General features: G+C 53.2%; 2 protein-coding genes across 13 annotated transcripts; both read right to left on the bottom strand.

Moving 5' to 3' along the window:
- Positions 1-360: 360 nt before the first annotated feature.
- Positions 361-6,310, bottom strand: CALHM2 (calcium homeostasis modulator family member 2). 12 transcript variants are annotated; one of them, XM_033183968.1, is made up of 4 exons: positions 5,741-6,310; positions 4,676-4,879; positions 2,999-4,399; positions 361-1,136 (listed from the first exon to the last, which is right to left on the bottom strand). In XM_033183968.1, the coding sequence occupies exons 3-4, from the start codon at positions 3,551-3,553 to the stop codon at positions 720-722; spliced, it is 972 nt and encodes a 323-aa protein (XP_033039859.1). In that variant the 5' UTR covers positions 3,554-4,399; positions 4,676-4,879; positions 5,741-6,310; the 3' UTR covers positions 361-719. The 12 variants fall into 12 exon arrangements, with proteins under 12 accessions (XP_033039859.1, XP_033039933.1, XP_033039838.1 ...); XM_033184042.1 differs by having other exon boundaries at positions 2,999-3,711; XM_033183947.1 differs by having other exon boundaries at positions 4,676-4,795.
- Positions 6,311-7,452: 1,142 nt separating this feature from the next.
- CALHM1 (calcium homeostasis modulator 1) lies at positions 7,453-13,267 on the bottom strand. The gene is made up of 2 exons (XM_033183891.1): positions 12,576-13,267; positions 7,453-9,790 (listed from the first exon to the last, which is right to left on the bottom strand). The coding sequence occupies exons 1-2, from the start codon at positions 13,125-13,127 to the stop codon at positions 9,305-9,307; spliced, it is 1,038 nt and encodes a 345-aa protein (XP_033039782.1). The 5' UTR covers positions 13,128-13,267; the 3' UTR covers positions 7,453-9,304.
- Between the last annotated feature and the right edge of the window lie 12,053 nt (positions 13,268-25,320).

Here is a 25,320-nt window from a genome sequence, read left to right as displayed (position 1 = left end):
GAAGGAGAAGCTGGGGCTGGCCTGCTTCTTGGGCATGACCACTAGGTTATAAGAGCTAGTTCTGGGCCTGCCCGCTGAGCACAGAATCTTCTGACTCGTGATATTTCAGACTGTTTCCTTCTGAGATAGGCCAGGCTTCATCTGTTCCCCACACCAAATCAGATAATGGAACCCAACCGCAAAGAGATCATCAGCCCCAGGGCCTTCCCCTATGTTGAACCCCTGGCACTCCGTGCACCACTGCCACCCTATGGGCCATTTTAGTCCTGTCCCCTTCCCTAACACGGCATAGGATTTGGGCCTGGCCCCATGACCACCAGCCTGCTGTGGCATGCCCATTCAATCACGCAGACACCAGACTACTTTTAGTAAGAAAAGCTTTATCAAAAATTTAAATATATAAAATAAGGCCAGAGGCTGCACTGGAGGCCGCTTCCCAGTGGTGCACTGCTGCGTTAAGCACATCTTTGCAGCTAGACACGTTAACTGCGCAAAGTACCATAAAGGAGCCCACTGGTAAGCTTCACTGTCACCTGGCCCTGCTGGCTGGGGCTTCCATTGTCTACTGGGTCTCTCCACACCACAGATTGCCTTGTGGTCCTTTCCCCTGGCCAAAACGGTTTTTTAAAAATCCTCTTCTGATAACGGATGTGAGCAAGCAGTGGGGTTCAGTTTGGGACCAAGTAGTGCCATTTACAAAGAGCATGAGAAGCAGCTCCTTAGGAGGCGAGAAGGGCCATCTCCACGTTGTCAGGGGCCGCGCCGTTGCCTGCCAGACCCTGGGCCCACTTGTGCAGGCGGCTGTAAAGTGGGAGGCCCTGGTTCTCACGGTACAAGTAGACACCGGTGATGGCATTCCACTGTGGCCGCGGCTGCGTGCCTTCCACTGGGAAGTTGGCAACCAGCTCCTCATCATCCTTGTTGAGCGCCACGAAGCCAAAGAAACGGCGCACATTGTTGGCAGCGAGCACCCGAGAGTGCACCTCGGCCGTGCGCTGGAACAGCTGGTCCTCATTGGTGCGGTACTGCGCCCAGTAGGCTTCCTGGCGGTAGCTGAGTGGTGAGCAGTAATGCTTGAGGCATTTGGTCAGGAACACCAGGATGGCCACCACGCCAATGAGCAGCCACCCAAAGAGCTGGCCAGAGAATGGGCACAGTTCAGGAGGGGCAAGGAACTGCCTGAGCCCTACCCCCCAGAGCAAATGGGCCCTACCTCCCAGAGCAAATGGAGAAGGAGCAAGTTCCGCTTGTATAAGGGAAGCAGGTCTTTGTGGCTGTGATTCCATCACTTGCTTACCCCCTTCAACTCACGCTCTAGTTGCTCTTAGACTTAGCCTGTTTTCTGCTGCCACCCCTGCTACCTTAAGAGCACCTCCTTCCCCTGCCATCATCTCATGCCATCAAAACCCAGCTCAACCTGCCAGGCTCAGCTCAGCTGCCTCCTCTGGGAAGCCTTCAAAGGCCCCTCTGGGAGCACGTGTGCCTTCCCTGAATCCCCCGTGGCCTGGTTCCTCTCATCACCATCTGCCTTGTTTGGAGGTCACCCATGTGCTTGTCTGGAACACTTGGAGGGCAAGGACAGGCAAGGTCATCCTTATTTCACCATTTGCTCCTGTACAGAGACCTGGGGGCATTTGATCAGCATCAAATAAGTATCATTTCTTTGTCTACCATCTTCCAACTCTGGTGCTGTCTCCAACCTTTTCTCTATGTTTTTCTTTTTTTTTTTCTTTTTTTTTTTTTGAGATAGAGTCTTGCTTTGTTGCCCGGGCTGCAATACAGTGGCGTGATCTCGTCTCACTGCAGCAACCACCTCCCGGGTTTGAGCAATTCTCCTGCCTCAGCCTCCCAAGTAACTGAGATTACAGGTGCCTGCTACCACACCTGGCTAATTTTTCCATTTTTAGTAGAGACAGGGTTTCACCATATTGGCCAGGCTGGTCTCGAACTCCTGACCTCCAGTGATTCACTCGCCTTGGCCTACCCAAGTTCTGGGATTACAGGTGTGAGCCACTGCGCCTGGCCTCTGTTTACATCTTATTTACTGAGAGAAGAAACCTTTTAGAAAACCTGTGCTCACTTGAGGTCAGGAGTTTGAGACCAGCCTGGCCAACATGGCAAAATCCCGTCTCTACTAAAAATACAAAAATTAGCTGGGCATGGTGGCTGCGTGCCTGTAATCCCAGCTACTTGGGAGGCTGAGGCAGAATTGCTTGAACCCGGAAGATGGAGGTTGCGGTGAGCTGAGATCGCGCCACTGCTCTCTAGCCTGGCGACAACAGTGAGACTCCGTCTCAAAAAAAAAAAAAGAAAAGAAAACCTATTCTCCTTCCTATCTCTCCCTCACCCCCTGCTTCTCTAAGTTCACACTTGCAGCTGAGATTTTCTGCTACTCCCCAGTTCTCTTCCCTTGCCTTCTGTCCCTTGACCAACCTCCTCTCCTTCAGAGCCCAGCTAAGGCTCAGGACAGCAACTGCATCTCCTGACTCAACACTCCATCCTGACCCAAGGGACTCCCCTTAAGTCAGCAACACTTGAGGCTGACTCACTGCTTGGACTGGGCCCTTCCTGGGATAGGAATGTGTTCATCTCCAGAGCCAGCCCCACTCCACTGTCAAGGGCCCATCACAGATGTTTCTGGGGTGGCTTGCGGGGGTCCACGCTCAATCTGGCTGGGGTAAGGGGCTTATCTGTGATTGGAATTAAGGCCCAGACCAAGCCAGAAGAATGTTCCTTCAATGTTTAAAACTAATTTGGTCATATACAAGTGAGATTTACAGTAAAAAAAAAAAAAAAAAATTGATTAAACTCTTACTTGTGTCTGAAAATGGCCCTTGCCCCACCATGCACCTGTTAACCAGCCCTGATACCTGACGCTAGTGCTTTCCCACAGACCTCAGCCCCTGAGGACCAACTCCAGTTTCAGCACTAGGCCATCCCCGGACCTCCTACCAGCCACCACTAGGAAAGAGGAGCTTCCCTTTGCACAGCTCCTTACCTGGGACTCATACCTGAGCCTGCGGCTGACCTCCTCCCGGAAGTCTGACAGGTTGTCAGGGTTCTCCTTGCAGGGGAACCTGGCCAGGATTTCGGTGGCGTGGGCTGATGGGAAGTGCTCTTCCCTGGCCGTGAGTGAGGAAGGGTCCACGAACTCGCTGAGAGCACAGACATAAGCCTCACCACGCAGCAGGGAGATGACAGACCAGGTGACAGGGGCCACAGCTGCACGGCCCAGGATGGAGCTTAGGAGGAGGAAGGTGGGGGCGGCAGAGCAGTTCTTGGTCCTCCGGTGCTGGCACTCAGCCACGAGGTTCCAGGTGTGGTTGTTGAGGATGATGCCAATGATAAAGAGCACCAGGGCGGGCACGCCGATGGCTGCCAGCCCATACAGGTAGTTCCGGGCCGGCGAGCAGGGGCAGTGGAAGGCCACCACAGAAAACAGCTCCTGGCTGCCCACCGTGCCCAGTGCCACCAGCCCGTTAAAAATCATCACATCCTTGCTCTTGAAGAAGAGTGACAGGAAGCGGAAGTTCTCTGCGATCAGGGCTGCCATGGTGACGGTCGTGGTGGGGTGGATTGCAGGAGAGGAGGCAGGAGGAGACGGGATTGACAGTTGCTGGTGGTACTAGGAAGGGGCGCAGGCTGGGAGACGCCGGACGGCAGGGTGTGGTTGTGCTATTTTATCCCCAACTGTGGTTGACCTGATGTTTCCTGTGGAGCAGATGACTGATAAGTCTTTCCCTCTGAAAACCAGGAGTTGAAGAAGACGCTAGTGTGGCCAGGCTGGGGAGAAAGGAAGTACAGGGCCCTGGGAAGTGACAGTTGCCACTGTTCATTGAGTTCCTCCAGGGCACTTGGCACCCCTCATTTCCCATCCTCACAGTCCCACATTGAGCTGTGTGCCCTCCATGCCCTAAGGAAGGTGAAGGATTCCTGAGGACGAGTGGGTCACAGATGAGAGGCAGACTGAGATTCAAGCTTGGCTGACCTGCCTCAAATGCTTAGGTTCTTTTTGCCACCATGAACTTCTCTTGGGGTAGGGCTTGGGGGTGGCCCATGGTGCTAGTGCATGTGGGGCGCTGACCGGCTTTCCCTCTGGGAATCCAGGTGGCACACATTAGCAGAGGGGCCACGGACTCCTTGGATCCATGGCGTGTCCTCAGGGCCTCAGCCTTGAGGGTGTAAAAGCTAGAGTGAGTGTCCGGGTGGATAAGGGACTTGGACAGGATCCTGCCGTGTGGGCTGGGGTGGGCGTGGCAAGATGCCAGAATTCCTGGAGTTCGCAAGGACTTTATCTTTTTGGAGACCTCAGGGTCTGATCACGCTTCATGACTTTTCTCTGGGCCTCAGTTTCCTCATCAGTGAAAAGAGAATAAATCATCCTGACCCTTGCTCTTTCCTAGGGATGTTGGAGGGAAAGGAAAGAATAAAAGATGCCTGATTGTGCTCTGTATGAAACTCTCCATCTCTCCCACCCTATCTTGTCTTTGGGGTGGGGACGATTCTCCTGCCCGCAAAGAGCAGGGAACAGACCTGAAGAGGATAAAGTGCCTTGCTGAGGCCAAACACAGAGGTGCCCCAGCAGGACCTCTAACCACAACCTAAGGAGACTTGGGAAGTGGACAAGGGTGATTCTGTGCTAAGTGAACCCTCTTTTTTTCTGTCTCCTACTGACCTTGCTGTGTCCATCCGCGAGTGTCCCGAAGAACCTCCTCTTCTGCAGCCGTGACCCCCTCTCCTATCCAGCAGCCTCCCAGCAGCCCCGCTCCACCCCGCCTGCCAGCAACAGGAAGTCCTGGTAAGAGCAAAGGCTCAGCGGTGCCACCAGCTCATCCGGAGATTATTCTGCCTTGGTCTGGGCTGCAGCGACGCTGGCAACCTGCCGGGAAGTGGCCATGGCCTCGGGCAACAGCGAAGTTTAGCCCAGCTCCCTTCCTAGCCTCCACCCACACAAGCCTGAGAGACAGGCCAGGGTGTGGCCCCATATCCTCCCCATCTGGAAAGTGAAAAACAAAACTCCCCAGGTCAGAGGAAGCCAGGGAGTAGACGGATGGGGTGAGCGGCAGACAGGGAGGGACCTGGCCCTGTTCCCTTCCATGCTTCATGGAGGGATCACCCCTTCTAGATCACCCCTTCCGTCCCTGCCAAGGAAGGCTGCCAGATGGGATCAGGCAGAGCCATGTGGCCACGTGGGCTCCAAGAAAAGGAGAAGCTGGAGGAGGAGGACCAGGAGCAACAACAGGAGGAAGAGGTGGAGGAGGAGTCTGATTCTTCCCCCACTTCACAGCCTGGAGCTTCCAGTCTAACTTCCTGGGAAAGGCAGTTTGCATCACTGCTGGGGATGAATGGGTTAAAGTCAGTCCCCTCTGCCCCATCCTTTTCCCTTCTTGGCTTCTAGGCTTCTAATTAGCTCCCTGTGGAGGCTCTGGGTTCATAAACTGGCTCAAAGTGGGGTACAAGATACCTGCACAGGGTGGGTGGTGAGCAGAGGATGGGTCAGGTCATCCTGTGAGACCACTGCCCCCAGACCAAGGATGGGTCACAACCAGACCCCCAGTGGGACCTCCTCCAACATCAGTGACGACAGGAGACTGGCGGCTTCGGGAGGGGCAGGACTGCTCCCTGTTCAACTGGGTGGAGGGAACCTCAGCTAGGGGCCTCTCTCCCTCTGGGCAGCGTGGGACCTGCTCCACCATGCTCCCCTGACACTGGCACACCCCAGGGAGGGCCCCTTCCTTACCTGGGGCCAGCTGTGGGCACTTGTGGCCATGGCCTCCGCGGGGCTGGACTCTCCAAGTGGCCTCCGGGAGGGCGGCGCAGGGCAGCGGCAGCCTCCGCCACTCCCTCCTGCTTTTCTTCTGCACGGGGCCTGGGGCTGGTGGCGGCTTCAGACTAATCTAACTCCAGAAAAGAGAGAAGAAAACAGTGAGATGGAGTCTGCGCGCCAGTGAGTGGAAAAACAGCCTCCCGGCGCCACCAGGCAGAGGAGGGCGGGCCCCGAGGGCGGTGCGAGAGGAGAGGAGCGCAGAGGAAGTTGAGGTGCCTGTTCTGCAGCTGCAGCGCGTCCCACCGACCCGCTGCTGGCGCTCCCTGGGCGGTGCTGGCCCTCCGCCCTCAGCCCAGACCCGGACCCGGCCGTGCTCCACATCAGTGGGACCAGTCGGGAGGGCCACGTGGGGGTGTGGAGGCACTGGGGAGATCTGACCTAGACCTCCCCCCATGACAGTTTCAAGAGCACCGCACGGGCCGGGCGCGGTGGCTCAAGCCTGTAATCCCAGCACTTTGGGAGGCCGAGACGGGCGGATCACGAGGTCAAGAGATCGAGACCATCCTGGCTAACAAGGTGAAACCCCGTCTCTACTAAAAAAATACAAAAAATTAGCCGGGCGAGGTGGCGGTCGCCTGTAGTCCCAGCTACTCGGGAGGCTGAGGCAGGAGAATGGCGTGAACCCAGGAGGCGGAGCTTGCAGTGAGCTGAGATCCAGCCACAGCACTCCAGCCTGGGCAGCAGAGTGAGACTCCGTCTCAAAGAAAAAAAAAAAAAAGAGCACCGCACGTACTTGACCCCCGTGGAGCAGAAGCTACCGAAGGAGAGCCCGCGAGGGTCAGGGGAGGGTGCCCTCAGACCCGCGCTGAGCCCTGCAGGATGCTCAGGGCCAGGGCCCCACCCTCTTCTGGCCCTTCTGCCTCAGAGCGGTCGGGTCATTGACTGGACAAGCCATCCCCAATGCTGGCTCTTTGACCCATAGTCAGCTAACTCCCCGGGACCTGCTTCGGATCCCTGGAGGGCTGAGGGTTGAATTCAGGAACCTAGGGCTTCTCCAGGGCCTGCAGGCAGAGCTTCAGCTGGTGGGTGGAAGTTACAAGGAGGCAGGTTTCTGAAGGAAGCGCTTTGTACTAATCAGAGCTGCCCAGCCTGTATCTAAAAGTGGTCAAGATGCGGGCTGAAGCGTCACGGGTCAGGAATGCTGCAGAGGAGAGTCTGTGGACAAGCTAGATGACCCTTAGCATGGAGGGAGAGGACCCCCGACACCTGTCAGCTGTGCAGTGCACGTGGTTCCATCACGGTGGAGCTGCTGAGTGACCTGCTGGCCTCCCTAAGCTGGGCTTGACCATAGGTAGGAAGGAAACAAAAGGTACCGGCATTTGCTTGCTTGTTTATTTGCTTGTTTCAGATCCCAGCATATGCTAACCACAGTCCCAGATCCTTCCCTAAAAGTTATCTTCCTTCATCCTCACCACAATCCTGAAAAGCAGGTCTTTTTAAAAAATTTTTTTTTTATTTTAAAAAAGTTATAAATCTGACCTAGACCTCCCCCCCAATGACAGTTTCAAGAGCACCCCGCATACTTGACCCCCACGGGGCAGAAGCTACCGAAGGAGACCCCGCGAGGGTCAGGGGAGGGTGCCGTCAGGCCCGCGCTGAGCCCGGGTCCGAAAAAGAAGACTTTTTCTTCTTCTTCTTCTTCTTCTTATTCTTATTATTATTATATTATTATATAGAGACAGAGTCTTGCTATGTTGCCCAGGCTGGTCTCCAACTCCCAGTCTCAAGTGATCCTCACTCCTTGGCCTCCCAAGTGCTGGGATTACAGGCATGAGCCACCACGCCCGGCCAAGCAGATCTTCTAATATCCATTTTATAGACAGACACACTGAGGCTTAGAGTGGCTGGGTGACTTGCCACAAGTCCTGCAGTGCTGGTATTTGAACCCAGGTGTGCCTGACCCAAAGCTTTGCTGTCCTTCACATTCGTACCTCCTGATACCTCTGGGCCTTCTCTTCACACTGGAAGCGCCCTCGTCCACCAAGATACAGCTTGTTTTTGCTCATCCTAATCCTCCCTGACTTCAGGGCCCAGACCAACTCCTACCTCCTGGAAGGGCCCTCCCAGCCCACCTTGGCCCATGAAGATCTGAGCAGCTCCTCCCAAAGAATTAAGAGGAGGGAAACTGGACCCCAGAAGTGGGAATAGAGGGAAGGATGGATAAAAAAGGATGGAATCATGCCAAGATCAAAATCAATTCTTAGATGCTTGGGGCTTGTCTCAGAGCTGAGGGCGGTGCTGAGAAACCTATCTGTACCTCTGTTTATTCCTCCTCAACAAGATGGAAGCTTGAGTGTTTGTGTTACTGTCTCTCATCCCTGCCCAGGGGAGGAGGACGGAAGTCCTTGGGTTCAGAAATCAACAAATACATTAGCCACACTGTGCTGGGTGCCTACCATGTACCATGTGCTTTTACACATAGCAACCCTACGATGGGGAGGGGGTGGGGCTCATCCTCATTGTATAGATGAAGAAACTAAGGCACAGGCAGTGATGCAGCTGGCCCAGGGACAGTGTTTGTGAGTGGTAGAGACAGCATTTGACCCAATTCTGTCTCACTCTGGAATCTGAGCTGCTTTCCGTTTATGCTGCTGTCCTCCCTGCTCATCCCACCTGGGCTACAGCCTCGGAACTCCTCTTAGAACTTCATCCCCAAGAGGTGGGTCTTTAAGAAAAATGGAGAGACTTCAGCTTCTGTGTCTAACTTCTCAAGCCTTGGGGATGGTCTGATTTCCCCCTGAGACCTGGATGTGAGGGGGGTATTAGGGTGGTTTTCAAAGACCCCTCTACAGGAGGACTTTTGTGCTTGGTGCTAAATAAACACTCAGTCCACCTGGACAATTGTCACGTGACCCCCATGGTGACCACACACTCTGGCCTCTTCCATGTGAACCTAGCTTCTGACATCTTGTCTCATCGCCTGTCTCCCCAGGTGTATCACCCCAGTGGGCTGTGTGTCATGTCCTTATGGACCCGCCCCGGCCCACACAGTCTCACCTAGGACATACTCGCCCAAATCAGAGGGCTCCCACTTCATGAGATGCTGGGATGATTCCCACTCCCCGAGCCCTGAGCATAAAGGAAGAGAGGCCCTGAAAAGCGACAGAAGAGAGTGAACCCAGGGGCGGGGATGTCTGTCAAACCTGGGAGGAGACGGTGAACATCAGCCTGGGAAGGGCTGGGCAGAGGGGAGCCATTGGTCCCTGTACCTGCCATGACAGTTCCGATCCCTTTAGACTAATACTGCTCACGGGCCCACTGCCCTAGGGCCATCCAGGGCAGTGTCACAGCTGAAAGTGTCAAATCCTCTTGCAGCTCCAAATGTCCTGCCTCCGATGGGCAGACGAGTGCTAGGGAGTGTGGATCTGCCTAGGGGACTACTGCCAGTACTGAAACCCTTCATTTTTCCACCTGGTTTGGGGGTCGGAGGGGCTGTAGGCTCAGATCCCCATTCCTGCCTCTTCAGCTGGCTACGCCTCATACTTTGCTAAAGTAGGTGGCCACCTCCTTGCGCGGAGGCCGGGGCCCGCCCCCAGCCCAGCCATTGCCCATCAGCGGTGGCTCCTCCCTTCCCAGCTGCAGAGGTGGTTTGCATTTGTGCCAGCTTGTGAGTAGCCTGTTCATGGTGCCTTGATCCGTGATGCCACGCAGCTTCTCCCTTTCCTCCTCCACACCATCGGGGGGTGTGGGGGCAGCCGCGGAAGCAGGGGCCGTGGCCAGTGTCCCGTGGGTGTGACCCAGCTCCAGGTCATGGTTCATGGCCTCGAAGAACTGCTGGATGCAGACCTTGGCGAAGGCCTTGGCATGCTCCGTGCATGTCTCGTCGAAGAGCTTGCGCTCAATGTCGATATAGTGGGACCAGTACTTGCTCTTGAGGAAGGCGGCCTGCGTGAAGCAGGGCCGCACAGAGCGCACCACGAATGCCAGCAGTGTGGTCAGCAGCACGAAGGACCAGCCCAGCGCCTGTGGGGAGACAAGAGAGAGTCATGGGGCACTGTCCTTGGGCCTCCGAGCCTGTTCAGACTCCCAAAGCACTCTCTATGCGAGCACTTCTAGCTCAAAGAGCACAAATTGGGCAAGTGAGCTTGCCTCTTGGCCTCCATTTCCTCATCTGTAAAATGGGCATAGAAATTGGAATAATGGGCCGGGCGCGGTGGCTCAAGCCTGTAATCCCAGCACTTTGGGAGGCCGAGACGGGCGGATCATGAGGTCAGGAGATCGAGACCATCCTGGCTACCATGGTGAAACCCTGTCTCTACTAAAAAATACAAAAAAAAAAAAAAAACTAGCCGGGCATGGTGGCGGGCGCCTGTAGTCCCAGCTACTTAGGAGGCTGAGGCAGGAGAATGGTGTGAACCCGGGAGGCAGAGCTTGCAGTGAGCTGAGATCCGACTACTGCACTCCAGCCTGGGCGACAGAGCAAGACTCCATCTCAAAAAAAAAGAAATTGGAATAATGGAGATAGGTGCACCTCATGGAAAGAAGATCACGTGGGTAAAGCACCTGCCATGCTGGCGGGGCACCCACAGGGCCCAGGAGTTAAGTGGGCAGACCCTGGAGTTAGGCTGCTTGGTTTGAATGCTGTCTCCACTACTTACTAGTTGACCAGGAGCAAAGCACTCAACTTCTCCGTGCCTCAGTTTCCACACCTATAAAATGCAGCTGGTGGTAGCACCTATCTCAGAGTGTTGTGAGGACTGAATGTGATAAGCTTAGCGCAGTGCCTGGTACCCAGTGCTCAGTGACTATTAACCATTACTGTTGTGCCAATAGGCCCTCACTTACTGTGCCTCTTCTTTCAGGAAGCCTTCCTTGATCTCCTCAGGCCATAGTGGCCCATTTTCCTCTGAGTCCTGAACCTCTCCTTTGGCTCCTGGTATTGTCACCAGTGACAAGTAAGCACCTCCTCTGTGTCGGTTCCGAGCTGGGCCTTCAGGCGTCATGAAGGCAAATCAGGCAAGAACTCAAACTCTGCGCTGAAGAGCACCCTGCGCTTGGTTCCACTCTGCTCTGTCAGCTCACTGCAGGGCACGGGGCAGGATGCTCCCCCGCCCACGCTTCAGGGTCAGGCCCCAGCCGCACAGAGAAGCATTTGGGCAGATCGGGACTGGGGCTGAGGGCAAGCCCAGATGCCTATCATGGGGCTGGGCAGGTCATGACAGAGCAGACAGGGTGGGGAGCCGCTGAGCGTGTGTACAGGCTGGGGGCACCCCAGGCTGTTCCAGGAGTACATGCGGGCCCGGTGGGGCTGGATCTTCTGGATTTCCAACTTGAAAATCTGATTTTTATGTGAAAAATTCTGATTTTCATTTTAATTTTATATACTTTTTTACTTTTTTTTTTTTTTTTTTGAGGCAGGTCTTGCTCTGTTACCCAGGCCAGAGTGCAGTGGCACAATTACAGTTCACTGCAGCCTTGACCTCCCAGGCTCAAGCAATCCTCCCACTTCAGCTTCCTGAGTAGCTGGGACTACAGGCATGTGCCACCAAGCCTGGCTAATGTTTTTCTTTTCTTTCTTTTTTTTTTTTTTTTTGGAGACAGGATCTCACTATATTCCCCAGGCTGGTCTTGAACTCCTGGGCTCTAGCGATCTTCTTGCCTTGGCCTCCCAAAGTGCTGGGATTACAGACATGAGCCACGTCATATCTGGCCCATTCTGGTCTTTAGAACATGCCAACAAATTCTAAAGTTGGATCTAGAATTCAGTCTCTGAAGGCCAAGTGAAGCGTGTATAGGCCAGGCAGTCTGCACCCTCTGGGGCCCACTCAGCTTATGATGTGGTGGCTTAAAGTTCAGGTGGAGGGACAGCTGCCAAGGCCCTGAGGCTGGGGATGATGGGATGAGTGCCCACAGGAGAGGAGGCGCAGGTTTGGGAGGAGAGGGAAGTAGAGTTCAGTCTGGATGCTCAGAGCGTGACATTCACCAGGGCCATCTGGGTGGTGATGGAGGCCTCCCAGGAGAGAGGCCCCTGCTACAGCGGGAAGCCAGGAGTGTCTGGACTTGCCAGGGTAGAGTGTGCACGTTTCTCCAGCCCTTGCAGGGCAGGCTGGTCCCATCCCTTCGCCCTGACAGCACCTGGTCTGCCAGCTGTGAGGGTGGGCTGCCTGGGTGGTCCTCTCCACACAGCACTGACTGGGTTGGAAGAGGCCATAGAGGCTTGGATGGGTGAGCGTGGAGGGGCAGAGGATGTGGGAGCAGGGCTGGGGAGGACCCTCGCTCTGGTTGACCCGTCAATGGGCTCTCCAACCTGTCTTTCCATCACATCCCAACAGGGCCTCTCTCTCATCCATGCGCCCCCTTCCAGGACATCCTAGTCCTCAGCTCCCACTCCCCAGCAGGGACGCACCAGATGGGGGCATTTGCCAGGGAAATGTACCCAAATGGCTTAGCCACCCACTGGCCTCACCACTGCTGAGGCCCGGAAGAGGGAAAGGATGCAAATTCCTCCAGCTTCCAAGCTCAGAGATCAGGATGGGGATGCAGGTCCACTCTGGGGACCTCAGGACAGGGGTCAGGCCCACTCACCAGAAGCCTCTGGACAGAGGGAGCCAAAGCACGTTCTCCGGATGGCCCTGGGCTGAGGGCACACGCATGGCTGTGCCTTCAGCCTCAATTGGGAAGATGTCCCCCACACCTCGGAGCGCCACCTGAGCAGAGGCCCCATTTTGAGAGGTAGGGGGATAGGGCCCTCCCAGAGGGACCTTGATCTGCCAGTAAGACCCAGCCTGAGGCCATGAGGCCCCCTCACCTGGGAGATGCAGCGGAGGTAGCGCACGGCCACCTCTCGGGCCAGCAGCCAGTCGCCATCGTAGATCTCAGGGCAGGGCACCCGGGCCAGCAGGCGGGCGAGCTCAGGGGCAGGTAGACCGGGTGCCAGGCTGCCATTGCCCAGTGCGGTCACGGGCACAGCAGTGCAGAAGGCACAGAGGAAGCATTTGCCGTCGAGCAGTGTGACGGCCACCCAGACGACGGGCGCGATGAGGGCGCGCTGGGCCATGGAGCAGAACATGTAGCGCAACACAGCGGGGTCCTTGGCCCGGCGGCCCGGCGGCCGCTTCCATTCTTCGGCCAGCATGGACACGTTGTTGTTCATGACCAGGCCAAGCAGGAAGAGCACCAGGGGTGGCGCCAGCAGGATGCCCGCGCTGTAGGCCGCATTGTAGCCCGGCAGGCAGGGGCAGTTAAAGTCAAAGGCCGAGTACATCTGGGCACTGGCCAGGGCCATGATGCTGCAGATGCCGTTCATGAAGGACTCCTGGTTGGACTGCAGGAACTGGAAGATCATCCGGAACTTGTCCATCGCGCCCCCTGCGGGGCCTGGCCTCCTCTTCCCAACTCACCGCTGCCTCCAAGAGGGCCCCTGCCGCCCACCCTGCCCACTGGGTGCCCACCTCATGACTCGGGCGCTCCTGGCTGGGACCAGCAGAGCTCAGAGCAGAGGCTGAGGTCACTGTCGCTTTGAGAAATCTTTAGTCAGGTGCTGGCCGGGAGGGTGCAGATTGACCAATCCTGTGGGTTCAGCCAGGATTGTGCCCCTCCCTCCTGGGCTTCTCTCTCTCTGCAGCCGCCTCCACCTCCAGCACTAGCACCTGCTAGGGACCAGCTTTCTGTGGGTGTGGGAGGGAGGGAGGGAGAGGTGGGAGAGGGCAGGCTCAGACACAGACTGGGAAGACACTGTCTCCAGCAGGGCTGCAGTTTGGAGAGTCCAGGGCTGCTGCAGGGGCCAGAGCTCCCAGACCTTGTCTTCTGAGCTCCTAGGAAGCTCATTGCCCCCCTTCTGTCCTTCCCACTGGGGGTCTCCTCCATGCTGTATCAGAATCCCAGAGGGCTCCTCCGTCGGTTCCCCGATGACAGTGTGGTGCTGTGGTGGCGGTGGCTGCAGTGAGGGTGCTGCTGGTGGTCATGGGGATACTGGTCACAGAGGGGATGGCAGTGGTGGTTGGGGGGATGGTGCTAATGTGGACATGGGGTAGAATGAAATGTCCTGGATTTGCTAGCAGAAGACTTGGATTTGACAGGTTGCCTGGGCAGGGGCTGTGGCCTGTGAATGTGTTACAGGGGTCCTTATGTCGGCCTGCCTGTGTCTCTGTGGGTGTGCCTGTGTGTTTGTGGGCTGTGGATGGCAAACCCTTTCCTGGCTCCACCTCTGACCTCTACTTCCCCAATCAAAAAATAAAGGGGTCTGCATGCTGACAGCAAGGGGGTGAAAAAATTAAATGGGTGGGGTGATAGGGTTTCATGCCTGGAGTTTGGGCCTCAAGAGTGCCTGCAGAAACCTGGCCAGCCCTCCTCCGCAGACACATCAAAGAGGAGGAGCTGAGTGTGCTCGCTCTGATGCGAGCTCTCCCAAGGGCAGGTCAGATCCAGCTCCAGCGGGATGGCTCCTGTCTGGGAAAAGCAGTGGGGTCTGGGGCTGAGACAGAGCCTGGCCAGGACACCTCCAAGGGGCCCACAGATCTGTGCCTCCCCATGTGTATGCCAACACGTGAGCTCACTGTGCCTTTGGGCCTCTGCATCTGTGTATCAGTGTGTGTGTGTGACCATGTTACTGGTCTTTGTGTCTGAGGGTCTCTGTATCACTGACCAGAACCAGCAGTGACCCAGGCTTGCCCTGGGTGGAGCCCTGTGCCAGGCACTTACAAGCATTGGCTGTGTAACCTTCGTACAATCCCATGGGACAGGTACTACCATCCCCATTTTACAGAGGTGGGGACTGAGGCTTGGAGAGGTTAAGTTATCAGCTGAGAGTTACCTAGCTGGTAGGTGGAGGAGTGGGATTGGAACCCAGGCTAGCCCTCTCATGGGAGTGGGAGTGGGGGGTGGAGGAGGGGTCAGGAAATGTTTTTTGGCCTTTCTCTTCTGGGCGAATCAGGTTCCTGTTCTGCTGGTCTGGGTGGAGATGCTGGATTGTCACCAATAAGACATAGCGGGGAAGAATGTTGCTCCCCTTGCTGTCAGGCTGGGCTTGGGGCAGTTGGAGCCCCCAGGCTGGGGCCCTTTGGAAGACCCTCGCAGAGGCTCCCCATGGAACACCATAGGTGGATGGCAGGATGAGGGAGGTCCAGTGATGGAGGCGACCTACCCTGCACATCTCCTGCAGTGTTCGTGTGCGTGGCCAACAGCAGGTGTGAGCTGATGCCAGAGCTGGGGTGGGCTTGGGGTGGTCCAGGAAACCAGGAGGGGTGGTTTCAGGGGGCCACCTGGGATTCTGTCTTGTATATTGCACATAGCTCCCTGCTTGTAGGTAATGTGCCTGTCTAGTAGCGTCCACACTGCCTGCTCTAACCACATATACATATTCTGCAAATTCTAAGTGCAGTGTTATTTTAAAATACTTGAGGCTGGGCACAGTGGCTCACACTTGTAATCCCGTCACTTTTGGGAGGCCAAGGTGGGAGGATCACTTGAACCCAGGAGTTTGAGGCTGCAGTGAGCCATGATCACAACACTGCATTCCAGTCTGGATGACAGAGCAAGACCCATCTCTAAATAATAACAATAATAAATACTCAATATAAGACAGTTTGATTAGATTATCAATCCATTATTCTCATTATCATAAGAATTTTGGTTGCAGGGTGGGCACTGTGGCTCACGGCTGTAATCCCAACACTTTGGGAGGCCAACGAGGGAGGATTGCTTGAGCCCAGGAGTTTAAGACCAGCCTGGCCAACATAGAGAGACCCAGTCTCTATGCCCGAAAAAAAAAAAAAAGTTACAGTTGTCATTGAGAGTAGAGTGAGGGTTAATTCTTTTTTTTGAGACAGGGTCTCACTCTGTCTCCCAGCCTGCTGTGCAGTGGCATAATCTCAGCTCACTGCAACCTCTACCTCCCAGACTCGAGCCATCCTTCCACTTCAGGCTCCCGAGCAGCTGGGACTATAGGTGTGCATCACCATGCCCGGCTGATTTTTGTATCTTTTCCTTATCTCAAAAAAAATAAAAATAAAAATAAAAATTATCACCTACTTGGGCTAAGTTTTTTTGTGGGTGGTGTTTATCCAACATTTGAAGAAATCATCATTAAAGAGCCTTCATGAGGCCAGGCGCAGTGGCTCATACCCGTAATCCCAGCACTTTGGAAGGCCGAGGTGGGTGGAGCACAAGGTCAGGAGATCGAGACCATCCTGGCTAACACGGTGAAACCCCATCTCTACTAAAAATACAAAAACTTAGCCGGGCGTGATGGCGGGCGCCTGTAGTCCCAGCTACTCAGGAGTCTGAGGCAAGAGAATCACTTGAACCCAGGAGGCAGAGGTTGCAGTGAGCCGAGATCGCGCCATTGCACTCCAGCCTGGGTGACAGAGCAAGACTCCATCTCAAAAAAATAATAATAATAAAAAATAAAAAAGAGCCTTCATGAGCCGGGCATGGTGGCTTACGCCTAAAATCCTAGCACTTTGGGACACCGAGATGGGCGGATCACTTGAGATCAGGAGTTCCAGACCAGTCTGGCCAACATGGTGAAACCCCGTCTCTACTAAAAATACAAAAATGGCCGGGCGCGACGGCTCACACCTGTAATCCCAACACTTTGGGAGGCCGAGGCGGGTGTATCACCTGAGGTCAGAAGTTCGAGACCAGCCTGGCCAACATGGTGAAACCCCATCTCTACTAAAAATACAAAAATTAGCTGGGTGTGGTGGCAGGCACCTGTAATCCCAGCTACTCGGGAGACTGAGGCAGGAGAATCACTTGAACCTAGGAGACAGAGGTTGCAGTGAGCTGAGATTATGCCACTGCACTCCAGCCTGAATGACAGCACGAGACTCTGTCTCAAAAATATAAATAAATAAATAAAATAAAGAGTCTTGAATAGGAATTGCCTGTGGCATTTCATGCCAAAAAAACCCTGATATTAAAAAGTGCTCACCAAAGCAAGCTCATTTCTTATTTTGAGAAGTTTAGGAGGTTTCATTGGGATGTTTTACACAAATCTTTCCTAATACTTTATATTTCATTTTTTTCCTATCATAATTACATAAGATAAAGAAATTGTAATTTTTTTTTTTTTTTTTTTTTTCACCAGGCATCCTACGGACGTCTCCCAGTTCCCTCCCTGTGGCCCAGTGTTGTATATCAACGCCATCATGGATGCACCTCCTTTGGGAGGTGATTAGGCCTTGAGGGTGGAGCCCTGGTGAATGGGATTGGCACCCTTATAGAAGGGACCCTGGACCCTGGACCTCCACCCTGCAAGAATACAGTGAGAAGGCAGAACCCAGCCTCCAGTGCCCTCATCTCAGACTTCCAGCCTCCCGAACTGTGAGAAATAAATGTTTGTTGTCTGTGGTATGTTTTGTTACTGTGGCCAAAGCTGTTGGACACAGGGACATCCCTGGGCTCCCGGGTACCACCCTTCCCTCCTGCTGCTGCTCTCCTGGACCACGGTCATGCCTCACTGCCCATCCAAAGCCACATCCAGGCCCCACCCACTCGCTCCTTGTTTCTTCCACTCAATGGTCAAGTTTTTCTCTTACCAAGAAGCCGGCCGGATGTGGTGGCTCACTCCTGCAATCCCAGCACTTTGGGAGACTGAAACGGGTGGATCATTTGAGGTCAGGAGCTCGAGACCAGCCTGACCAACACAGTGAAACTCCGTCTCTACTAAAAACACAAAAGAAAAAAAAAAATTAGCAGAGTGTGGTGGTGTTCACCTGTAATCCCAGCTACTCAGGAGGCTGAGGCAGGAGAATCGCTTGAACCCGGGAGACGGAGGTTGCAGTGAGCCGAGATCATACCACTGCACTCCAGCCTGGGTGACAGAGTGAGACTCCATCTCAAAAAACAACAAACAAACAAACAAAAGAAGCCGTGTCACAGAGTTAAGAGCAACCCAACCAGTGACCTGGGTTCAAGTCTCAGCCCGGCCACACACTAGCCAGGGACCTTGGGCAAGTCATCTAACCTTTGGGCGCCGCAGCGTTCTCATCTGTGAAATGTGGAGAATGATAGCGCCTGCCTCCCAGGTGGTTGTGAGGATTCAATCAGCTGGGCAGGTCAAGAGTTTCTCAGTGCGCCAGGCACACAAGGAGTGGTCATGAACCATCCTTACAACACTGTAATAATAATAGTGATCATCTCCACACCTGAGCTTCAGTAGTGCATTTTCAAAATCTGTATTAGTATTCTATTACTGCTGTAACAAATGTCCACAAATACAGTGGCTTAAAACAATACAAATTTATTCTCTTGTAGTTCTGAGGTCAGGAGCCTATAATGGATCTTGGATGGCTAACATCAAGTGGCTGGCAGGCTGTGCCTTCTGGAAGCTCTAGAAGAGAATCCATTTCCTCATATTCTCTACATGTAGAGGACACCCGCATTCCCTGGCTTGTGACATTGCATTCCTCCAACCTCTGCTTCCCTCATCATAGCTCTTTCTCTGACTCTCACCCTCCTCCTACCTCTCTCTCTCTCTCTTTTTTTTTTTTTTTTTTTTGAGATGGAGTCACTCTGTCACCCAGGCTGGAGTGCAGTGGTATGATCTCAGCTTACTGTAACCTCTGACTCCTGGGTTCAAGCGATTCTCCTGTCTCAGCCTCCGGAGTAGCTGGGACTACAGGCGTGCATCACCATGCCTGGCTAATTTTTGTATTTTTAGTAGAGACAGGGTTTCACCATGTTGGCCAGGCTGGTCTCGAACCCCTGACCTCAGGTGATCCTCCCCCTCAGCCTCCCTAAGGGCTAGGATTATAGGCCTGAGCCACCATGCCGGGCTCTACCTCCCTCTTATAAGGGACCCACCTGGCTAATCCAGGATCGTTTCCTCATCTCAAAATCCATAATTTAATCACATCTGCAAAGCCTCTTTTGCCACGGAAAGTAACATTTTCACAGGTTCTGGACGTTAGGCGGTGGACTCTTGAGGGCTTATGGTTCTATTTAACTTCAGTAGGGGTCTTTAGTGGTGCACTTATCAGTGCTTAGTGTCTTCTCAATCTCTCCCCTATAACTCCCAGGTCACGACTAAATAAATAAAAAGCTGGATGTCACACACATTTTGGAGCATGGTGGCAAACTCAGCCATGGTCAACACTGTGGAATGTACACTCGCCTCCCGCTTCCTGGCCTTGGGGCTGTTGTCCAGGCACCCAGAGGGCACAGCTGATGAGTGCCCTCTGGTTTGGAGGAGTTAGGGGTGTCATGAAAAGCAGCATGCAAAGGAGGCTCCTGGGGAGAGCGGGTGCCGTACTTTTAGGAAAATGCACAATTTGCGTAGGAGAGTGTGAGTGTGGGGTGCTCCAATGGGCGCTGCCCTCAACCAGAAGCTGTTGGAGCATCCAGAGATTGGGGCAGTGGAGGAGGCAGGAGCCAACAGTAAATGTGGCTGCCAAGGCATCTCAGGTGCTGGTAGGCTGGGTTATCAGAGGTATGAAGTCTCTGCCTAAGAAAGATAAAATGCTATGTTCTCCATCAGCCAAACCCTATGGGGGTGTACGCTGTGGCAAAATGGTAGCACTTACCAAGTCATTCACGTGTTCCCTTATAATTCTCAGCCTCTGTGCCAGGGAGGCTTGGGCTTTGTGCCTGATTTCTGGTGCAGAATCTACCGTCACCTCTTACCATCTTCCCACACTTCTCCGAGGGTGGCCCTGGTGCCAGGTGTAACAGACACCTCTGTGCCCCGCCCACTCCCCTCAGCCCTCACCACCACTATCTTCTCTTTTCTTTTTTTTTTGATATGGAGTCTCGCTTTGTTGCCTAGGCTGGAGTGCAGTGGTGTGATCTCAGCTCACTGCATCCTCAGCTTCCTGGGTTCAAGCGATTCTCTTGTCTCAGCCTCTTGAGTATCTGGGACAACAGGTGCCTGCCAGCATGCCTGGCTAATTTTTGTATTTTTAGTAGAGATGGGGTTTCACCACGTTGGCCAGGTTGGTCTCACACTTTTGACCTCAAGGCATCCGCTCGCCTTCACTTCCCAAAGTGCTGGGATTACAGGCTTGAGCCATCGCACCCGGCCTTTCACCACTATCTTCTAAAGGCTGCTCACTAAAAACAGCCCAGACTGTCTGCCTGAGGGCTTTTTTTTCTGGCACTGGGTTTACATTTGGCCCAAGGAAACCTGGAGGTGCCCAACTAGTGCCCCAGCCGGTGACCGCCAGAGATTGGTGGAGACATGCCACCTCCTCCTTCCCGGGGAATGGTTACTCGTGTTGTGCTCTCCCCGAGCTCCCCAGTGGGATCAGGCTCTGGTTGCCCACGGTGGTAACTGGCTGGTGGCTCTACCCTTGGGTGGCTTTCTTCCCTCTCCAGTATCACTTCTGTTCCTTGCAGGGTTCCCTGGAAGCAATTTCCTTAAAAGCTATGTGCACTCACTTCCTTTTCTCAGGACCTGCTTCTGGGAAATACTATGGGTCTTTTTTATTTTTATTTGTTTATTTAGAGACAGGTTCTGGCTCTGTCTCCCAGACTGGAGTGCAGTGGCACAATCATAGCTCACTGTAACCTTGAACTCCTGGACTCAAAAGATCATTAAGTCTCAGCCTCCAAAGTAGCTAGGACTACAGATGTGCACCACCATGCCCAGCTAGGGTTTTTTTTTTTTTTTTTTTGTAATTTTTGTCCATATAGGGTCTTGCTATGTTGCCCAGGCTGGTCTCAACTCCTGGCCTCAATGGATCCTCCCTTGCCTTGGTCCCCCAAAGTGCTGGGGTTATAGGCATGAGCCACTATACCCAGCCATATCATGTGTCTTGATGGTGGCATCACAAGATGGCGGTGTCAGCTGGGTCCTCAAGTGACTGTGTGGGGCAGATTCCCCTTCTTCAACCTCCCTTCCCTGTTTAACTACATCAGGTTTTGCTTGAGTGAGAAATACATCTTTATTGTGTTAAGCAACTGACACTTTTGTTTTATTTTTACTGTATTTTATTTTATTGTTTATTTATTTATTTTTGAGACAGAGTTTTGCTCTCTTGCCCAGGCTGGTGTGCAGAGGCATGATCATGGCTCACTGCAACCTCCACCTCCCAGGTTCAAGTGATTCTCCATCCAGGAAGCTGGGACTACAGGCAGGCACCACAACCTCCAGCTAATATTTGTATTTTTAGTAGACACGGGGTTTCACCATGTTGCCCAGGCTGGTCTCAAACTCATGACCTCAGGTGACCCGCCTGCCTCGGCCTCCCAAAGTGCTGGGATTATAGGCTGAGCCACCGCGCCCAGCCTAGTGTATTTTATTTTACATTCCCAGCCTAGCCTAATATAATGTTTTTGTGTGAGATTTTAATCAAGACACCTAGAGTCCATTCTAACTCTGAAATACCTCTAATCTATCGATTCTCTCCATCTCCACCCCAATCCAAGCCCCATCAGTTCTTCTCTGCCTTCTGCAATTCTATCAAGACACTCCCAGGCTGTGGCCAGGGGGATCTTTTAAAAGTGAACATCTGACAAATTACTATCTAATTCCCTCCAATGTTTTAAGTCCAAAATCCTTAACAGGGCCTGTATGACCGTGCCTGTATGACCCTCTGACAGCTGGTGCCAGGGCCCTTCTCCTCCCGATGCCTCCTCCCCAGCTGACCAGTTTGCTTTCAGTTTCTCAAACAGGACAAGCCCCTTCCCATCTCAGGCCTTTGCACAGGTTCTGCACATTCCGGCAATACTTCTCCCCCTATTCTCACCAGAGAATATTCCTGTGAATCCTTAAGGTCTCAATGTAATGATTGTATTGGGGCTCAGAGAAACAATACCCTGAAATGAAGGTCTCAGAAGCAAAGGACTCTTTCTGACCTTCACCTGTGCCCCTGTCTCTGGCCCCTCATTCTCCTCCAAGGTTAGCCATAGAAACCAGACTCCCTCTTCCCCAGAGCGGGTCATAAAAACCAGAACCTCTTTCTCCCTGAAGCCAGCCATAAAACCATAAAACCTAAAAATATTACTCTAGACCCAGCGGGTGGTGGTTCATGCCTGTAATCCCAGCACTTTGGGAGGCCGAGGTGGGTGGATCACCTGAGGTCAGGAGTTCAAGACCAGCCTGGCCAACATGGCAAAACCCCATCTCTACTAAAAAATACAAAAATTAGCCAGGTGTGGTGAGAGGCGCCTGTAGTCCCAGCTACTCAAGAGGCCGAGGCAGGAGAATCGCTTGAACCCGGGAGGCGGAGGGTGCAGTGAACTGAGATGGTGCCACTGCACTCCAGCCTGAGTGACAGAGAGGCTCTGTCGCAAGAAAAAAAAAAACAAAAAACAAATTACTCTAATCCTCACCCCCAACATTTCTGTGTGAAAACTGGTCATAAAGAAATGATTTGGGCCGGGCGCGGTGGCTCAAGCCTGTAATCCCAGCACTTTGGGAGGCCGAGACGGGCGGATCACGAGGTCAGGAGATCGAGACCATCCTGGCTAACACGGTGAAACCCCGTCTCTACTAAAAAATACAAAAAACTAGCCGGGCGAGGTGGCGGGCGCCTGTAGTCCCAGCTACTCGAGAGGCTGAGGCAGGAGAATGGCGTAAACCCGGGAGGCGGAGCTTGCAGTGAGCTGAGATCTGGCCACTGCACTCCAGCCCGGGCGACAGAGCGAGACTCCATCTCAAAAAAAAAAAAAAAAAAAAGAAATGATTTGACCTGCCTTGTTAGATTGCAGGTCACAAGATCCCCTCCCCCGTCCCATGGGAGAAAGAAGTGCTGTCCGGAGAGGCCTGGGAGAACCTAAACGGAAGTCTTGCTGGGCTCCCCGACAAGTCTATAGCATCAGCTCAGATCTTTTTTGTCCAATCGTATTTCTGTGTGGTTGTTTCCATACTCTGTTGAACCTAAGCATAACAATGGACCATTTCCTCTGTGTCTTTGGGTCTTCATCTTGAAAACTCTGGCATCAAATTAGTATATATGCTTTGCTCCTGTTGATCTGCTTTCTGTCAGTGATTTTCAGCGAACTTTCATTGGGTGAAGGGGAAGTTTTCCCTCCCCTACAGTTCCTTCTTTAGAGAAGCCTTCCTGAACCTTCTGCTGAGACCGGTCCTGTGGACACAGGCTTTCAGAGCCCCCTGGATGTACTTCCACTTCTAGCACTTAATACAATTGTAATTACTTTTTGAGGTGGGTGGGTTATTTAATATCTAGGGGCTCCCATTGTACCATAAAGGCTTAAAGTCCTCATCTGTTTTATTCACTACCATATTTCCAATGCTTAGCAAAGTGCGCCTAGTACATAAAGGATGCTCAGTTAGTAAGTATGAAGGAAGGAATACACGAACAAGTGAATGAAGAAAAGAAGTGAACTTTGGACCAAGATAAATTTGTAGGGAGGCAAGAATTCAGACAAAAGGGAGACAGCACGCACCTGTACAGCTCCGTGAGAAGAGATAAGATGGTACACTTCTGAGATGGTACAGCTCTGTGAGATGAGTGGGAGCGAAATGCCTGTACAAAGCTCACTGCCATGGCAGCTGCCACAAGATCACCTCCCACTGGCCTCCTCTAGACCCTCAGGGACCTCTCCCCATACCACATGCCTCAGCCTCCCCATCAGAGCCAGTCAGCACAGGCAGGGAGAATTCATTTCATGTGACTCCAAAGGGCGGGGCAGAGCTGAGCCCCAAATAGAGAACTCCCTCATTTTCTTCTTCTTTTTTCTTTTTCTTTTTTTGAGACAAAGTTTTGCTTTTGCTGCCCAGGCTGGAGTGCAATCGTGCGATCTTGGCTCACTGCAAAATCTGCCTCCTGGGTTCAAGCGATTCTCCTGTCTCAGCCTCCCAAGTAGCTGGGATTACAGATGTGCACCACCATGCCTGGCTAATTTTGTATTTTTAGTAGAGGCAGCATTTTACTATATATTGGCCAGGCTGGTCCCAATCACCTGACCTCAGGTGATCCACCCACCTCAGCCTCCCAAAGTGCTGGGATTATAGGCATGAGCCACCGCACCCGGCCATCTTCTTTTTTTCTTAAGAGATGGGATTTCGCCATCTTGCCCAGGTTGGTCTTGAACTCTGGGCTCCAGTGATACACCTGCCTCAGCCTCCCAACATGCTGGGATTACAGGCATGAGCCACCGTGCCTGGCTAGACTCCCTCATTTTCAATGAGAGCCTTGGAAGTGGGAGCATGTTAGTGTAGACATGATTTCTCTGCTCCCATCGTAGTCTTTGGGTCCCAGTGCCCTTCCCCATATGGGGATGCTGAAGGTCTCTCTTGTATCATCGTCACAAATTGGGGCAGGTGCCCAGGGATTTATATAGAATCACATAGAAACCTACCCATCTGCTTGGCCAGGACTACCCCCCTGGGAGAGCAGTCTCCTCCCCTGGGAAGTTGGCAATGACCGGTGACTTTCCCTCTGTCCTCCCCCTGATCGGTTGCTCAGAAACACCACTGGATTTGCTGGTCCTCCTTCCCCCATCTAGGAATTCTCTCCTCCCTGGCCTGCGTCTGGACTCTGCCTCTGTGATTAACCCTTTCTCTCCCTTGTGGTCTCCTCTTTCCACTCCAGAACTAAAAGTCTTAGTCCTTCCTCTTCTCACACAAGCCCGTTTTCTTGATGGCCCTATCCATTTCTGCAGCTTCACCATCCTCTCCACATGGGTGAACCCCAAATATCATCACTCTTCCTGACCTTGCCACCAAGCACTTGTCTCTCATCCCCAAATGCCAGCAAGATAAAGTCAAAGTCCTGAGCTAAATCCTGGAGTCTCCTACCATCTTCCCCTCCTCTTGCAAACCTAGCTGAGATGACAACTGCAACTGCCCAGGCTGCATGAGGGTGGGGACTGGAACAGCCAGTGTCCATGCTTCCAGTACATTCCTGCCTTGTCTGGCTGGCCACTGTGTCTCCCGAAGAAGGTCCACATACAGGACATGGTCAGGGGTTTGAAACCACACTGGGGACAGAAGAGGATGAAAGATACGGGCCGGGTGCGGTGGCTCAAGCCTGTAATCCCAGCACTTTGGGAGGCCGAGGTGGGCGGATCACAAGGTCAGGAGATTGAGACCATCCTGGCTAACATGGTGAAACCCCATCTCTACTAAAAAATACAAAAAACTAGCCGGGCGAGGTGGCGGGCGCCTGTAGTCCCAGCTACTTGGGAGGCTGAGGCAGGAGAATGGTGTGAACCCAGGAGGCGGAGCTTGCAGTGAGCTGAGATCCGGCCACTGCACTCCAGCCTGGGCGACAGAGCAAGACTCTGTCTCAAAAAAAAAAAGAAAAAAAAAAAAAAGAAAGATACATTTGAAGGCTGTCAAGGACAGAGGATCAAGAGAATGTATTCCCAGGTACTGAGCTCAGGGAACATGGCTTGATGGGCCTCCTGGGCCCTCTGGCCAGGGTCTTTTACTTTTGCCAGGCTGGACTGCACACCTCTCCACTTGGCTCTTTGTTCACTTGTTATATCTCTGTCTCCACTTCCAGACTCGAAGCCCCATTAAGATAGGACTATCTGTCCTGCTCTCTGGCCACTCTAGGCATTCAGTGAGCATCTGCTGAATAAATAAATAGAACATGTTCTGCCCCTTGCCCAACTTTATGCCTTTGCTCTTTTTTTTTTTT

This window comes from Trachypithecus francoisi, unplaced genomic scaffold, assembly GCF_009764315.1.
Source record: "Trachypithecus francoisi isolate TF-2019V2 unplaced genomic scaffold, Tfra_2.0 Contig01579, whole genome shotgun sequence".
NCBI lineage: Eukaryota > Metazoa > Chordata > Mammalia > Primates > Cercopithecidae > Trachypithecus > Trachypithecus francoisi.
Note: the sequence above shows the minus strand (reverse complement) of the source record. Positions and strands in the feature narration are given on the sequence as shown.